Here is a 19069-nt window from a genome sequence, read left to right as displayed (position 1 = left end):
TCTGGTATGTCATAAATGTCTAGATGTAGCAGTACTGTCTATCTGTATGTCATTTATGTCATGATATAGCCTATGTTAAGATGAATTGAAAATGGGGGACCCTGATGTAAACAAGACGAAAGGCTTTCTCTGGTCTGCATCCCCTTAACAATTGTGTGTATTGAGCTGTACTGTATTGTACCCATTCTGCAATCTGTTAATAAAATGTTCAATCAATCAATCAATCAATCAATCAATCAATCAATCAATCAATGCTATCTTTCTATGAATCTATCTTGTCATTATGTATCTATGTGTACCTACCCTCTGTACAGCACTTTGGTTGACACGTGTCATGTGAAATGTGCTATATAAATAAATCTGATTGATTGATTGATTGATATCTATCTATGAATTTTTGTCTGTTGTGTTCCAGCCTACTACAGAAATGGTTCTCAACTTTTTTCATCTGAAGAGCCCCCAGATTGATACACATAAGGCAGCGGACCCCCATTTCATAACGCTTTTGTCAAAGGGACCCCCATCTGAGCAGATTTGGGTTGTTAGAGATATGATTAAATCCAGAATTAAATAACTGTCTATACTGTAGTTGGGATAACAGTGGAGAAAGTGAATCAGAATAATCACTCTTATATCTCCTATCATTGGGTAAACTTCTACTGAATGAAATAGTGAAATTACACTATTCCACATTTTTCTGGGGACCCCCTGGAAGGACCCCTGGGGGTCTCCGGACCCCAGGTTGAGAACCACTGGCCTACAGGATAATCTCTAAGGGCAGGCCACAAGTCTTTTGGATGGAAAATGTACTTATAGGCTTATAATAGAATGTTTTTCCATGTTCTCTGATAGTTATTTTTAGCCTATAGGCTTAAACTATTGTTTTCAGTATTCAATGATGTCCCTGCAATCTTGCCAATAGATAGAATTAGTAGAATGACATGTATATGGCAATACCCCTCTGTGATGTCACTCAGTAAAATATGAACTGTGTATAAGCACCCTTAGACATGTGTGGTTAGCCTATATTATCACTGCAGTAAGACAACAAGATGATATCTTTATTGTCCCTGAGGGGAGACTGTGTCATTGTCGACAGAACCACATGGAAATGAATATGGAATGGAATATGAAATATAGAAAAGAAAAAAAAAGACGAAAAGATAAATATATGATGGAACATAAAAGCACACGATTATAATTTGTAAATGTAAATTGTAAATTGTCATCTACTCCCTACAACACCAGAGCTGCTCACCATGTCTTGCTAAATGTTCCCTGTGTTAATACTTCCTTTGGTCAAGCCTCCTTCCAATTTGCTGCTACCAGCAGTTGTAACAAGATGCAAATTACTTTCAAAATAGACAAATTGATCCCCCTCACTACTTTTAAGAACTCTATAGCAGAGTTGTTTACACACACCTGCAACTATCACCCAGCCTTTTAACTGCAATTTGTCTGTTCTGCTTCATGTATTACATACCTTGTGTGTTTTAACTATTTCTCTTACCTCTGTGTTGTATGTATCGTCTGTCTCTTTCCTATTTTATTTTTTAAATGTTGTCCCCTTTCCTTGTTACCCTTCGAGAGGCCCTTGTGTCCTCTCACCAGGCCGCCATTGTAAATACGAATTTGTTCTTAATTGACCTGCCTGGTCAAATAAAGTGGTTAAATGAATACAAATAAATAAATATCTATGTACAGTCATAGTATGTACAGAGATATAAGCATGATACATCTAATCTACAAGTGTGCAGGCAGCTACTGAAATGAACAGATAACAGGTGAGAGAGCATGTAGCAGACATATAGACAGTGAACAGACAGTGTACATATAATACAGAGTAGGCTACTGATATTCCCATAGTAATGTGCTAAAAAAACACATGTACTCAATTATATATGGATATGTAAAACAAGAGTATATGTCGCCAGGTCATGGCAGATGTGCAAATATACACACTGAGCTTGTGATGGACAGAGTATGCACAGCAGGGCAATAGAGACTGTAGCCCTAAGCTATATAGCACCCAGCTCACTGAGGTGACAGGACCCATTGTGATAGGATACATTGTGGAGATGGATGTCATCTGGAAAAACACCTGAGCCGACCCTTGGCACATCAATGGGGGATGAGCCCGTGGAGCTTGTGGTCCTGTGTAGCTCAATGGGTAGAATTTTTGGCACAGTACACTGCCAGGGTCCAATTCCAACTGGGGCCACCTATACTGATAAATGTATGCCGTTATTCTTCTGTAAAGCACTTTGAATAATAGGCTATAGTACGAGAAAGGCGCTATATGGAACGCAGCCTTTCGAGTGCTCCAATGTTGTCAGACCTCTAGTTTCTTATTGAATGATGTGAAGAACAAAGTACTTATAAACTCTGTGCCACCTCCACATCCGCCCCCTGGATGAACTGATAGATAAGATGAGATAAGATATTACTTTATTGATCCCTTTGGGGAAATCCGTGCATCATATAGCAGCATGGGGGAGGGGAGGTACAGGTATGGACAAGGAAATAGAAGAAAGACATACATATAGGCAATAAAATAACATCTGAATATAAAGATATGAGAAAAATAAACAGTATACACCATAAATGTTTTTACCACCAGCTCTTAACTTACATGTCTTGCAAATGTTGAGGTGGTTCTTGCACAATGACACAAGCTGTTCACCAGATCTGCCCTCCTCCTCCTTGCCCTCAGTAATGCAGCGAACCAAAGAGAAGACATCTGGGGTCTTCTGGAGGTGTCACATTGGGGAGTAAAGAGGGTGAAAAGGACAGATGACAAGACACTGACAGTCCCTTGAGGTGCCACCGTTTTGCTCACCATTTCATACACGTTGCTCTAGAGTCGGACAAACTAAGGCCGGTCAGTAAGACACACCATGGAGTTGTGTCGTCTACCAATTAGAACTGTTTGGACCTCCTTTTCAGCCCTCCGAACCAAACCAGTGTCATTGCCAGCAGCCTGGGTAACCTGTCTCCCCTAGTCAAGCCCTTTGTTAAAAACCTGGGCGTGCTCTTTGACCCCGAGTTTTCCTTCAATAGGCAGGTAAACTCGGTGGTGAAGGGGTGCTTTTTCCAGCTCTGGTCCATAGCCAAGATCAAGGCCATTCTCTCCCCCTCAGACCTGGAAAGAGTAATTCACGCCTTCATATCCTCACGCTTAGACTACTGTAACTCCCTGTACCTGGGGCTAAATAAATCCACCATAGCCCGTCTACAACTCCCCCAAAACGCTGCCGCTAGACTGCTCACAGGTACCCGGAAGAGAGCTCACATCACCCCTGTACACTTGCCTCCCTCCACTGGCTCCCGGTGTGCTTTAGAATAGACTTCAAGGTCCTCTTATTGATTTATAAAGCCCTAAATGGTAAAGCCCCTGCTTACCTAGCAGACCTCCTCACCCCCTATACCAACGCCAGGGCCCTCAGATTGGCTGATAAGGGTCTCCTAACAACTCGTAGGTCTAACTTCAAGTCTAGGGGGGGACGTGCTTTTGCGGTCGCAGCCCCTGACCTCTGGAACAGCATCCCCATGTCCATTAAATCTGCCCCCTCCATCGAGTCTTTTAAATCAAAACTCAAAACCCACCTATATCGCCTGGTCTTCCCTGACTCTTGCTGTACTTGTTGACGTGTTGTTCTGTTTTTCCTTTGTCTATCCGTTGGTTTTATTTTATTTTTCTGTTTATTTTATACTTTTCTTTGTACTTAGCTTAGCTATGTGAAGCACTTTGGTTGACAAGCGTCATGTTTAAACGTGCTATACAAATAAATGTGATTGATTGATTGATCATCCCCCAGAAGGAGGGCCTGAAACATGCATTATATGGCAGTCCCATTCATTATCATTGGAGCAACTCCCAGGTTGTACATCTTGATGACATCACAGATCGGATTCTGTTTTTTTTTTTTTTTTTTCTTTAGGAGACAAGGCCTATACAGGGAACATGCAAATTAATTAACAAATCAACACAAATTGTATACCCCCTAAAATAATATAAAATAGCAAATACAAGTAGGTAAATAAACAAAAACAAAAAACAGCATATGGTCCAAATCCATGGTTGTTAAATGTTAGTTAAATGTTAATCATTCTGATCACAGGAGTAGTGTCAATAGCTCGTTCCTGTTGTTCTCAGATCAATCGATAAGTGAGGGTGGGGCCTGTGTCCAGCTGGGCGTGGAGCTCGGCGAGCAGCTGGAATGTCTGGAGCGCTCCTCCGCGCACTGTATCTTATAGGAACAACGGCTGGTGCTCGAGCGCTACGATAGGCTTGGGGGGAGGTATTATAGCTGTTGCGACTGGCAGGCAGATATATCGAGGGAAACAGTCACTTTGTCTTCGTTAACAATGACTGCGTTGATATCTCTATAAATAAATGAAAAAGAAAATAGAATTAAAAAAGTAAATCAATGGTACAGAAAAGTAATATGTCCAGGACGCCTTCGACCTCAACCCAGGATATCCAAATGGACATGTTCGATCATCATCCTCCACACGCACAGCAGGTAACACCATAAATGATCAAGAGAATGGGGGAAATGTAACCGGTAAAAAAAATCAAATGACACTGAATGGAACCACTCTATTATTCTATGCCTACGGAAATGTTGCGCCTATATTTTGGCAACACCAGTTTGTCTTCAGAAAGCCTAACAGGTTGTTCAACATTAAAACAATGGTTTTCCGTCTAGCGTCTTACAGCGACGGCTGAGACGCTATATTTCTCTATGTAACACGCACTGGCTAATTTCCATGTGTTACATTAATTTAATAATTCTGAGAGAAAGCTATAACTGAATAATTTGGTCACAGAGGTGGTGTGCGCTTTGGGTCTATATTTATTCTTCTCGTCTATTTTGTTGCAGTTGATTGAATGAAGGCATAATTGGATTGTTTTTCATAATTCACCATAATATGAGACGTGGCTGGCCGAATGTGGATTGTGGACTGTCAGCCACTGGATGCTCAGCGCAAGAGAAGAAAACGATAGTTATAGTATAACTCTAGTTATATGAAGGCGGGCAAAAGCATCTTGTTTCGCCTATAGGCCCTGGGAGTTCCACCTGGAATTTCCCCCCATTGTACCATGTCCCACCCATTGAAGAGTGAAGATAACTTGAAAACTACAATTATTACAGCCAAACCGTATTATGTAGGTAACGGTTCATAATCATTGACAGAGGTATAGATAATTTCATTATTATACTGTTAAAAAAGAACCAATGGTAAATGTTTTAACTGAATTTTTATCATAATCTTTACTTGTTTCCATGGTAACTAGTAACATAGATATTGTTTTTACTTAATAGCGAATGTGATATAATCAAACAAGCGAGCTGCTGTCATTACTAACAGCTATAGCAGACCAGGCTAGCGTTCCGGGAACAAAAGCATTAATTCTGAAAATTACATCACTGATGCTTGAAATATGTGAGCTTGGTGAAAACATGGCAAACGTACAAAACGTTGCTAGAATGTAACATCTATGTATGGTATTTTACATTATTTAGCTGACGCTTTTATCCAAAGCGACTTACAAGTTCTGTACGACAAGTCATCAGGAAGGGCACAACTCTATCAGCTGAGTAACAATGTTCATCAAAGTGTTGAGTGCTACAGTGTAGGTTAGTATATTAGGACAAGTGCATGACAGTAAGGTTAGTTAGGGTTCGATTTTTTATTTTTTTATTTCAGATAATGGTTGAAAAAGTGCGTCTTTAGTCGACGGCGAAAGATTGGACGGGTTTCGGCTGTCCTAACTGTGGTGGGGCAGTTCATTCCACCATTGTGGGGCAAGGACTGAGAAAAGGCAGGTTCTCCTTGATGACCCTCCCGGAGCTCGGATAGGAGTAGGTCTGAGGTGGCCAGAAGATGCAGAGCGTAGGGGTCTTGAGGGTGTGTAGTTAGAGACCATTGGGGGACCCTGATGTAAACAAGACGAAAGTCTTTCTCTGGTCTGCATCCCCTTAACAATTGTGTGTATTGAGCTGTACTGTATTGTACCCATTCTGCAATCTGTTAATAAAGTTTTCAATCAATCAATCAATCAATCAATTGACCGGAGGTAGGCGGGAGCGGTTCCCTTTGCTGCACGATATGCCAGGTCGAGGGCCTTGAAGCGGATTCGTGCAGCAATGGGGAGCCAGTGCAGGTCCCTAAGAAGTATCTCTTTCTTCCTTGAGAAAGAGATACCGGAGATAAGAAAGAGATGTTCTCCCAGACTGTTGTGCTACCTGGTTAGCTAGCTACCTGTACCCAGCATGCCATTCAGCAGTGTAACAGTTAATAGGGTCCCTCTCAATACACTACACAGTGTAGGTGCTGGTGGTTATTTCGAGACAAAACAATATTTGGATTCGATTTTTGATCATTTAACGACTATTTGAATATAAAAAAAAATAGATGCCCATCCCTACTTCATAATCTTCGACCAATCACATGAGCACAACTACTTTGACATTTGTGTCATTCCAGGATCATTCTCTTTAGTTTTTGCCACCATCTTTGTTTTCATTATAGCTATGAATAAACGTTTCAAAACATGAAAACTACAGCATTTAAAAACAAATGATTGATGTAATCACAAGTCTATAATTCCAATAGTGTATTCTGTCTTCTATCATTATTCCATGCTGGTACGCATCTTGCTTCACCTATTGGATTAAGACGAAGTGATGCAGAGCCGTGATCAATGCACCCTAAAAGGACGTGATAGTAAAAAAAAAATGCATGCCTCTGCTTAGACCTAAAAGGAGAAGCAAGGGGAAGGAGTTTATATAGTGCAAAAATACCTTGGGTAGAATAGGTTATAAGTCAGCACACCGTCTGCCGTGTTCCCAAGTTTAATTCACTTTAACACCATTAAACTTGGGAACACGGCAGACGGTGTGCTGACTTTTTTTCCACAACCTTACATATCTATTTGATATGTAACTATACTTTGGATGTGCGTGAGTCTTTTCTACTACTAGAATAGGTTATAGCCTTAAGATGGTCTGGGATCTCCAGTGCGTAAAAAACACAACGCCAGAACTAACGAAGAGGACAGAAAGAGAATGGTTGACCAGAAAAGCCTATGAGGGAGGCTAGGATAAAACCAAATAAGCCTAAAAGGTGATATCATGAGGTTAAGACACCAGTAGGGGTGAAAAGCAGGGTAGCCTACAATGCAGGTTGCGAATTGTAACAGGAGAGAAGGAGGAAAAACTGCTTTCCTGATGTGTAAAAATGCTGATCCCAAGAATAAATTTGTTTATCTCTCTTAAGAAGAGAGAGTTTACAGAAAAAAAAGAAAAAAAGCCTGGTGACACAGTGTGGGAGTTAGGAATTATAACCACAAAGGGGAGAAGACAGACATTTCAGTGCATAAAAACACAAATAACCTCATCTGGAGATGGGAGGCTTTTCATTCTAGCAAGAGCTGGAGTGATGAGGAGGGGCTCCTGGGCTGAGGACGGAGTGTGAGAGAGAATTCTCCCACACGTCCAGCAGATTGAATCTGATAAAAGGGCATGGAGAAGACCAAGAAGCTGCTGCACGCATTTCACACACACATGGGTTCTGATGCCGACCGGTGGCGCCTGTCCGACTTGGGTGTAACAGTGAGAGATCTCCTTACACAGCCAATGGGACAGGTGTTGTTTGGCTCAGTCGGCTGTGAAACTGCTTGAGCACTAGCCACACTGCTCTGAACTCCAGCACATTGAGCAGCAATGTCCATCTGTCTCCTATTGCATTAGACAGACATGTTGTCCCTCCCCAGCCTATCAGGGATGTGTCCGTGATAAGAGCACTCTTTTCCCGGTTGATGGCCACCGGTAGTCTGGTTTGGCTGTCTGACTGAGAACCAGAATGTTGTCCAGGTAGAATAAAATTCTCATGCCCTGGTGGCGCATTTCCAGGTTTGAGTGCCGTCTTCGCACACTTTGTGAAAACGGGGGTGCCAGAGAGTATCTGAACGGGATCCTCAGATATTCGTAAGCTGTCCCTCGATAGGCGAATCGGAAATTACTTTCCTGTGTGGTGGGAAGATGGGAACATGAAACCAGGCATCTTTCAACTCTATAGACGTGAATCCGTCTTGCTGGTCTGACAGATCATAACAGGGTCTTTACTGTGAGCGTTCTGGACGTTTTCACTGCAATCAGCCGATTGAGTGACGAGGGATCCAGAACAGGCCTCACACCCCCTGTTTTCTTATATCGGGAGTAAATCCCTTGTGCCGTCCTGTGGAGGGACATTGGAAATAAGTTTTTGTTTCGAAAGCAGCGTCTGAATCTTGGTAGAGAGGGATGGCACTGCTGCCGTGTCTGACAGCACAGTCTGACTCGCACCCGAGAGTGGACGGTAGGGGGCCGCAAATTGTAAGGGGTGTCCCACCTTCAGTGACCTGTCTAGCCATTCTGACAGGGGACACTTTTCTCGCCATACTGTGTAGTATTTGGTTAGTGGGCGAGCCTTGAGTTGAGGTAAGCTGGATGAACATGTTGTCAAGACATCTGGGTCGCTACCGTTATGAGCTAGTTCTGAACCAGCCTCACCCATGGAGGACCCTGTAGGAAAGAGAGGGTTGGCTAACGGAGAAACCATGTTTACCAGCTCACAATGGGGAGTGATGGCCTGATCCACATCGACCTGAAGCACCACATCCTTGGAAGACTGCGAGCCGTGTTGAAAGAATGGGTGACGTCACCAGGTGTGTCGAGGCTGAATGCTCTCTCGTCTGGAACACGAGTGCAGATGTCAACGGAGACCACAATAGAAACAATAGAAGAGGTCTGAATGAGAGATGGGTTCTCTCCATCTCTGCAGTGTGGAACACTGAGGCTTCCTCGTCTGGCACCAGAGGTCTTGGTCAGGTTCTCCATTTCTTCATAGTTGAGCGTCTCTTTTCCCACCACCAAGGACGCCAGTTAGTAGGAGAGAAATGCTATGTTGTTGGCAGCAGCCACACTCTAAGTTTTGCCTGGTCGGTGAGCTGTTGAGCCACTGTTTTCATCTGCGGTCTGTGGTCCCTGCGTTGTCAGTGTAGGGATCGATGGGCAAGAACCTAGGGCACAGGAAAGGCTGCCGGGTGGATGGTTTAGGGCGGTAATACTCACCTACCATGCCATCGGGTTCAGGGAGGGGTGGGGGGCTGGGAAGGGGAATCCCATTAGCCACTGCAACCACAGCCTGGATGAGCCTAGGGAAGTCCTGGCGTGGCAGTCACATGGGCGGGGCACCAGAAGCGGATAGGGGGCTGGTGGAATCCAGCTGATAACCTTCCTCATCGACGACATCACAGAACGGAGGGGTGCTGTCTAAGGTGCCACCAGCAACAAAAGGGTCATTGTCTGAGGAGTCGAGGCGGAGAGGGGGACTCGTGAGACCCAAGCACCTGTCGCAGTAGACATGAGCATCTATGGAGCCACAAAAACAATCACCAACAACAAACTGCAAGTGTTTATTCAAAAGTAGTGGCCCAAAAATAACAAAATGTAGATCTGTGGAAACGGACAAACCAGGAGCAAATCAACATTGAAATCAAAAGGAGAAAGCGGAGATGGATCGGGCATACATTTAGAAAGGAGACAACTAACAGGCTCTGGACTACAACCCACAGGGAAAGAGGAAGCATGGAGGCGCTCCATGCTTGACGAGCGAAATAAGACCGGGACCTCCCCGATATGCCTAAAACCATTGCGCAGATGAGAGTGGGGTGGAGATCCACGGTGGACGCCAAAGTCCCTTTACAGGAGAGTTTTATTAACATGAGATGGAGTCCACGCCTTTTCCACACTTGACTTGGACAGTAATTGTTTGCCACTCGGACCCGTGTCAACAACACCATTGAGTGATTAGTTTGCCTTTGACTAGTCGATATTGCCAGCCTTACAGCATCTCTCAGAATCTCTCAGCATCTCTCATCGTGTCGGGAGCTATGACCAGAGACATCTTTTGACAGGTCTGCCTACATTTTACTCTCAAGATGCACTTCATCACATTTCATTGATTATTGAATATCCTGCCGGCATTATGTTACTCGTTTCATGCTTTGGTGTTTGACTTCAGACGGTGTGACTATTTCATGGCTACAAATAGCTTTTTTAGCAGCTGTATGATATCACTGGATGTGTGGGTATGATTAGTCATAATAATTCAAATGGGGGGGGGGCTTGTTCAGAACAAATACACCCACACTGAGCTTCATCATTGTCTCCATCAGAAAAAACCATTGCATGCATGCACGCATTACACACGCATTAGACACGCGCACACACACACACACACACACACACACACACACACACACACACACACACACACACACACACACACACACACACACACACACACACATAGAGTGCCTGAAGCCGTGCCAAGTATGCATCCTGCTCCCTAGCCTCCTCACTCCCACCCCCTTTCCATCACCTTCTCCTTTATTTCATCCCCCCTCCATCATATTCTTCATCGTCCGCTTTCTTCGCTCCGAACGTCACTTTGTCTCTAATGCTCCTCTCCCCCTATCGCACCTCTTCCTGTCCTGTTCTCACCAGTCAGATCCTTATCCCGCGTGGGGCTCTGGTGAAAGACAGATGGACCCCCTCCACGTGCCGTTCAGCGGGGAACGGGTTTGTTTGTTGCACTCAGATCAATTAGATATGAAGTTCATGCAGACCCGCAGCGGGTCACGCTGGCATACATATTTATAACCCGGCCGCGAAGACACGAGCAAGAGAGGCAGGCACCTTCTAATATCCTGGAGGGAAGGGTCTGTCAGACGCCCGGGTCTCTCCCAGCATCGAACGATCCGACGACGTGGAGCGGGGAGAGAGAGACGAATCGTAAGCCAGGCAATGCTGAGCTGATTGGAATCGGGTTCTATAGGCAGGAGGGACGGTATAACTCAGATCTGAGATTGCGTTTGTTCCTCGACAACAGACAGAGAGCCGAACTCTGTGAGCAGAATTGTGTATTATACGGGATGTTTTGTTTTGAAGTGCGTCTACGGTGACGCCGTCCGCTCCTCGGGTGGAAGACGCCCCCCTCTTTAATTACCCACTTAGCCTCCACAGTTGTTTACCAACAGGAAGCCCGCGCTCCTCACTTCCTCTGGCATTTCTCTGCCCTTTACTGTGGAGAACTCTCCTCATCCCGGAGCCATAGAAACACAGCCCAGACACATAAACAGACGCACGCATTTGTGACCCTTTATTGCATCCACCTTTTTAGTGTCCTAAAAAAATATGAATCTTTAACCTCAAAGCTTCAGACAGAGCAAGTATTATGATGGAACATCGGAGTCAATGTTGCCATTCTACAGCCCCCTCGCACCATTTGTGACATATACGATATGCAAATATACAGTACTACATGGGTACCTGTGTGGTGTAGTGTATCTTGTAGACCAGGCCCATTGCAAGTTGCTGTACTCTGTCATCTACGTGGGTTCTAGGAGTAAGGTCAAGTAGTAGTCTGACCAGTTTGTTTTGTGATGTTTGTAATCTTGTTTTTAGCGCCTTTGATGTGCTTTGGTACCATGAGGTGCAAGTATAGTCGTAGTACCCTTGAATGAGTGCTCCTGCCAGAGTCTTCAGGGTATTCTTGTTTACCAGAGAGGAGATCGGGTATAAGAATCTAGTTCGTTGGTTGACTTTTTTGATTACATTGGATGCCATTTTGTCACAGGAAAGATTTGCCTCTAGGATGGAACCCAGCTATGTAATTTAATCTTTCCTTGTGACAATATTGTCACCCACTCGTAACTGAGAAGCCGTCGGTCTTGCTGAGTTTGTTATTTGATCCGAAGAGAATGGACTCTGTTTTACCCAGGTGTAATGATAGTTTGTTATCAGCTAGCCAGGTGCAGATTCTGCCGAGTTCTGAGCTGAGGGTTTTTTCAACCTGTAATTTGTTCTTGTCAGAGACCAGCAGGGCTGAGTCATCCGCGAACAAGAACAAGTTGCAGTCACAAGCTGACGACATGTCATTTGCATAAATTAGGAACAGTAGCGGTCCTAGTATGCTTCCTTGTGGAACACCACAGCTCACTGTGAGGGGGGGGGGGGGATAGAGTACCGTTTACCTCCACCATCTGTTCTCTCCCCTCCAGGTAGGATTGCATCCAGGATTTGTAATTAATTAATCTAATTAATCGCATTTTAATCGCATAACCATTTTAGGCCTGATATATTCTATATTCTATAATCATATTTCAAATTGCATGTGTCCGGATGGCAGAATTCAGTACTGTATCTACAAAAACCTTCTGTTTAATCATCTTCCATTTATTCATTTGCTTAGATTTTTCAGGTCTGGTTAATTTTAGCATGGTTTTATTCACAGTCAAAAATAAACAAATTCTCATTTGGTTCATTACAATTGACTCAAGCCTAGTAACAGACACAGTATTTTTTTTTTTTGATATTTAAAGTTTTTTATTTTTCTCAAACAAGACAATACATACACGACAAGACAAGACAAGAAATGATAATAATAACAATAACAACAAGGGGCGAGGGGGGGGGGGGGGGTTGCAGAGCGTTACAAAGGTTCAGTAGACAAACTTATTCCAGATAGTGATCTAATAAAGTTCAGGGGACCTTGAAGGCCATCGGGCCTATCACTCTCTTGAAGAGACAGAGCAGCCTGTTCCATCGATAGCAAGTCCATGAAGTCCTTGCGCCAGTTCTCCATACTGAAGCAGTTCGGTTTGCGTTCTTTCCAGTTCATTAAAATAATCCGTTTGCATGCTAGAAAAGCCAGTGCTACAGTATTATTTACAATCTTTGCTTGAGCAGTGTCCATTTTTACACCCAATATACACATTATAGGGCAAGGATTAATGTCAATTTGGAGAGTAACTGACAGGTCCTCAGCAATGTCCAACCAAAATGTCCTAACAAGCGGGCAGTGCCACAGCAAGTGCATGAGCGTACCCTCTACTCCACACCCATGCCAGCACAATTTAGGTAGGGTGTGATTCATTTTATTCAATGTACAGGGTGTTATATAGGCCCTGTAGACACAGTATTTCTGACACTGGGAATACATTCCCTGAGATCCATAGATGTCCCTAGAATCAGATACCAAGAACATGCAAATAGCCAATATTAAAAAAAAAAAAAAAAAAGTGTATTCTACGTTCTTATGGAATGAATGAGATAGAAAAATAAAATAATAATAATAATAATAAATAATAGATTTTTTTAATTAATTTTTAGTTAATTTTCATAACGCGATAATTTGCTGTGTAATTAATTAATCTAATTAACGTGATAAACTGACAGCCTTAATTGACAAAACCAATTGCTTTTAGCTTGTCAATCAGAATGGAGTGATTGACAGTGTCGTAGGTCCGCGTCCACTTCTTGTTTGATGTGGTTGTTCAAATAGACAAGGCATGTGTCAGTGGAGTGGGATGTTCTGAAGCCAGATTGGAATTCGTAGATTAGATTTTTTTCCGCTAGGTAGTTTTCGACCTGTTCATAGAAAATTGTTTCCATGACTTTCGAGATGGAGGTAAGAATAGAAACAGGGCGGTAGTTGCCTGGGTCTAATTTGCTGCCCTTTTTGTGCAGGGGGGGTCACTCTCACAATTTTGAAGTCCTTGGGGACATGTCCCTGTTTTATGGAGAGGTTTATTATGTGTGTGATGACTGGGGTGATGGTGGCGACTGAGTCTCTGAGGAATTTGGAGGGGATGTTGTCATGGCCAGTGGCCTTGTTAGGTTGGAGGGCGCTCAGTTTTTTGAGTACTTGTTGTTACCATTTCCAGTTTGAAGTCGTCTTTGCGGACCCCTAGGTTTTTGTAGTATGCTACTATGTGTTCTAGTAATTTCCAAAGTTTGCAGGGTTTGTTTTAGTTTTCCTCAGTTTTGTCATTGATGACGTTCTTTTTGCGGTTTTGATCATGGTGTTTACGTCATTTCTTAGTCTGTTTCTTTGAATTTTTTGTTCAACCACGTGGGCTTGGAGTTCACTGTTTGAGCTTTTGGTAAGCTTTGTCTGACTTTTATGAAGTTCCATTATACAGCATTAATGTACATGCTATCATACAGAGTTATATGGGTTATATGTAGGTGTATAAGTAGGTATATAGAAGGATTATATGCAGGTATATTCAGACAGATATACATGTATAAATAATTATATATATGTGTAACGGAGGTACCGCAGTATATCCACAGTCACGGGCACAAGTAGTGACGTGGCTGTGGATGGTAAGCGGTACTGCAAGTAAACTCACTCCCCAGAGGCATCCAGACCCGGAAGCAAGCAGTGAATTCACTTCTTGCTTAGTGGTCTGTGATGCCGCCCGCGACGCCGGCGTCCGGGGTTCAACTCCCACTCAGGGCGATCCCTTAACAGGGGTCGAATCGACTTTAAACACAACGCAGACAAGATCAAACCGGCTACATGTGGTGCCGTGACCCGGATGCCCTGGGTGGTGTGAGTTTAGTGGGGTGAGTGTAACGGAGGTACCGCAGTATATCCACAGTCACGGGCACAAGTAGTGACGTGGCTGTGGATGGTAAGCGGTACTGCAAGTAAACTCACTCCCCAGAGGCATCCAGACCCGGAAGCAAGCAGTGAATTCACTTCTTGCTTAGTGGTCTGTGATGCCGCCCGCGACGCCGGCGTCCGGGGTTCAACTCCCACTCAGGGCGATCCCTTAACAGGGGTCGAATCGACTTTAAACACAACGCAGACAAGATCAAACCGGCTACATATGCAGTAAATATAAATGTATATATACAGTATATACAGCACTATTGTACATCATACAGAGTTATATGGGTAGACTAATGCATTTACCGTAGCCTGGTTTTGCTCACAGATTTTGATCATTTACATTTACATGGATTTAATAGAGATCCTACTCCCAGGCCTTTCTGTGTGGAGTTTGCATGTTCTCCCCGTGCTCGCAAGGGTTCCCCCCGATAAGATAAACCCAATGGAAAAACATGCACAACAGATCTCTAACGCTGTGGCGTCCTTGACGAAGACGGACAGGAGCACTTGGTTTGGTCCCCGGGTACGGCCCACGCCGCAGCCCATGTCTGCTCCCCCTTGGGGGGAAGGACAACGGGATGGGAAAAGTGCAGAGAGACATTTCATCGGCGACTCAGTGCATGTGTGTGTGTGTTCCTGTGGGTCGCCCATCTCGCGTGTGTGTGTTAAAAAACTGCATGACAAATAAAGACTTCTAGTCTTACAATTATTATTATTATATTGTAATGGCACTTTCATAACAAGATGATGTCTGGGGTATGAATATATTGCTCATTACAGCCCATGCTCTAGCTAAAATTAAGCATTTGAATCAGCAGATGATGAATAAGCACATGGTAGGTATTGACTTATATACTGTAAAACAAATGATTTTGTCTCGCATTTTAACCTGCTTAAAGCCACAATGTGTCTTTTTACCCCCTCTAGCCTCAAGTGGTCTGGTGAGGCACAACACTAAACATGGTCTAGTGTAGAGCCATATGAAATCCGTTTTATTTTTTTCCAAATTCCATTAAATCTTTTTCCAAATGCCGTTTTTTCCGTTTTAATATTTCAGAATTCTGTATTTTGCTTTGTACGCTCATTTTACCATCAGAAATAATGTCTAATAAGTGGGAATGAATAAATGTCCACAATTTAATAAGATATAACAGTCCATTTAATAGGGCTGTCTTAAATACTTCGAAGCTTCGTTCGATGGGCATGGGATTCGAATATGAAAATAAAATTCGATTATTAAAAAAATTAAAAAATTATATATATTTTTGCAAAATCAACTCTGCCTCTCTTTGTTAACTACAACAAGCAATGCTGTTTGTTATTTAAGATGAGGTCGGACTCGGCACTGACAGATTTGTGTTCATTGTGCTGCTTTTATAAAGCCTCAAATGACGGCTTACAATATTTCATGAAAGCAAAGTGTTTTGTTTGTCTAAGATTTAAAAAGGTTTAAACTTTACAGCACTGCCAAAGTTGAACAAAGTGCTGTACAAGTCCCACAACATTAGAAAAAAAAGTCATTTATTTTTTATTTTTTATAGTTGATTCCATTTCTATTGCTCAATTCCGTGATTCCGTCCGCGATTCCGTGATCGCGGATTCCATATGGCTCTAGTCTAGTGTTGTGTCTCATCAGACCATTTGAGGCCACAGCAGCGAAGGCGAGTGCTGCATTGATGTGTCGGTGGTCTCAATTTTGTCTGTACACACTCCAGACCATGATTAATTAATAGAAGAAAAGAAAAGAAAAAGACACATTGTCGCTTTAAGGCAAAATTAAGTTAAATACAAGCTTAACCATGTCACAAAATTGTACCCTTAAATTTCCCCTCAATCAGATTCAAAGGTGATAAATCCCTGTGAGCTACAACAGCATGTCTGTAGTAATAATAATAAGCAACATACTGGTATTCATACCGTAGATGCCATCTTCCTTTTAGGCGTCATTACATTACAGTACATGAAAAGCTAGGGTGCCATTAGTCCCTTATATAGCCACACTTCCCTGCTACCAAGGATGGACTATTTTATATCATCACAAACCTTGGCAGCTCTCCTCTGATTGCTGTAGATGTGAGCAAAGCCAGGCCATACAACAGTAATTGCATTATTGGACTCACTGGTAGGACCCAGAGGAGTTTAAATGATTAAAATGTTAAATCAGGAATGAAAAGAACAAGGAATGAAGGAATGAAAAGCAACTGGTCCCCGACTTATGGCTGTGTGATGTTACATTTACACAGATACACATTTTCTTTGTCTTTGACGGTATAACAATTTGACATATTTTCCTTTTAAATTCAAATCAAAAGGCGATATGACATCTATTTAGTTGTTTATAATGGTGTGGCTTTAGAATAGACGATTTCCATCATTGTAATTTCCACAACAAATTCTCTACAATACTAATCTAATACAATACAATACTAGATTATATAGAACTGCTATTTTAGTCACCAGCATGTGAATTGAAAATGGGGGACCCTGGTGTAAACAAGACGAAAGTCTTTCTCTGGTCTGCATCCCCTTAACAATTGTGTATTGAGCTGTACTGTATTGTACCCATTCTGCAATCTGTTAATAAAGTTTTCAATCAATCAATCAATTCAATCAATCAATCAGCAGTAAGCCCAATGAGAGAATGTATATGAAGGACTATTGTGAGGGTTCATTCTCGCCTCTGTTATCGCCCCACTTACAACACAGACAGTTGTGGAATTCTGGACTTAATCTCATTTAACAATTGTTCATCAATCATAAAATAGGGGTCTATGGCCTATTACATATACATTTGGGGATCCTTGACATAAAAAAAAATAAAAAATAAAGTTGAGAACCAGTGATTTATTAGTCCATCACACTAGTTAGTTTCACACTGAATGATGTATTAGTCATTAACAAACATGTTTAATTAATATCCTCTGGTTTTAAAGGCCCTATATTTAAAGAGGCCCTTCACATGATTATTGTAATTTGCTGAAAGACAAGAATGTGGCTACTGTACCACAATTATAGATTTGTCACTAATAATAGACTGATTACTGATTAGTGGACAACATTATATGAATAGGCTGTGAATAGTTGATACAGTAGGAGTTTCTTTAGCTGAGGACAACCCCCACAGGGTTGAAACTATTCATACTGTCTGTCTGATACAGGTTTGAAACAAGGTTCTTAAAGGTGATGTAAATGGTTTTTCTTTTTTCTTTTTTATAAACAAGTGTTAAATAGCTCTACATTTCGACAGCCATCACTGATATAGAGTGTTTGGTCAGTAACATGGGTCTCCCAGTCTCTCCACTCTGCAGTAAACAGAAAATAAATGTTCTGGTATCCCTCCCCACTTTCTCCAATCAGAAGAGAGAACCCTAGATATTTTTTCTTATTTAAAGAAATCTTGCCAAGCCTAATTTGCTGGCAGATTATTTTACTTGTTCCAATCTCATATTTGTTTTTATTTCTTATTTTTGTCAGATAATTTTTGCAGTGTAGAGTTCTCTCTCCGGATGAAGTAGGAAGGGATACCAGAAAATGTATTTTGTGTTTACTGCAGAGCGGAGGGACTGGGAGACCCATGTTACTGACCAAACACTTTTGGTTAGGTGTATTATCTTTGTGTTTTATATTATGGTTGGAAATGGTCTTTTTGACCACTGTGATGTCTGTGTTTGCACTGTTCACTGAACAGATAATTCTGTTTCATAAGAGTCATACTTCTGTTCTGCGAGCCTTTGGCTGTCCTATCTCAGTTGATGATGATGATAATGAGCTATAAAGGGTGCAGAGGGCAACAATGAGAGCTACAGTATTGTGACGTTAATCTATCACTGGATTTCTGATCAAGATTTTCCTAAGGATACTGAGCCATTAACCATGAAGACGGTTAGACAGGTTCAAAGCTTCAAGTGGGTTAGTAATGCAGGGGTTGACTGATGAAGTTCATTGTTGACGCAGGTGTGCATTCAAGGTGTGTGTGTAAGTGTGCATACCATGTGTGTATGTGGGTGTATGCGTGTGTGTGTGTGTGTGTGTGTGTGTGTGTGTGTGTGTGTGTGTGTGTGTGTGTGTGTGTGTGTGTGTGTGGGCAGTTAGTTTGCTGGGAGCAGCTGTGTGGGAGAACACTACTCCTTATATGGTGCGTGATCCTTATTGTGTGTATGACGAGAAAATGGCTCTTGGGCAGAAAATTGTCAGATGTATTTTCTACCATGCTGAACGATTACATGCGCAATATTCCACAGTTTGCTGTGCATTATATGTTGCTGTGTATAATAGAGCACTCTTGATTTTCAGTGGTATTCGATAAGAGAGTGAAGGATTTCCAGATTTTATTATCTTGATCCGGAGTCAAATGCTCTATACCACTGAGCAATATCTCCTATTGGATATTTGTGACAGAATCCATGCTGTATTAATTGTCATGTAGTGTGTGTGCGCGTGTGTGCACGTACTGTATGTGTGTGTGCGTTTGTGTGTGCACGTGCCCACGTCTGTGCTCATAGTCGCAGTGTTTGTTTGTTACTATGTGTTATTTGCTTGCTACCATTAGCTT

At 42.4% G+C, this 19069-nt stretch overlaps 1 protein-coding gene across 1 annotated transcript in view; it reads left to right on the top strand.

The window, feature by feature from the left end:
- Positions 1–4292: 4292 nt before the first annotated feature.
- The window catches only part of cacnb1 (calcium channel, voltage-dependent, beta 1 subunit), a gene marked incomplete at its 3' end in the record, with an annotated part of 93896 nt that continues 79119 nt past the window's right edge, over positions 4293–19069 (top strand). Inside the window, 1 exon segment of the mRNA XM_084329917.1 lies at positions 4293–4526. Coding sequence (XP_084186043.1) covers positions 4431–4526 — 96 coding nt within the window. The 5' untranslated portion in view covers positions 4293–4430.

This window comes from Notolepis coatsorum (genome assembly GCF_963971535.1).
Source record: "Notolepis coatsorum genome assembly, chromosome: 14".
NCBI lineage: Eukaryota > Metazoa > Chordata > Actinopteri > Aulopiformes > Paralepididae > Notolepis > Notolepis coatsorum.
Note: the sequence above shows the minus strand (reverse complement) of the source record. Positions and strands in the feature narration are given on the sequence as shown.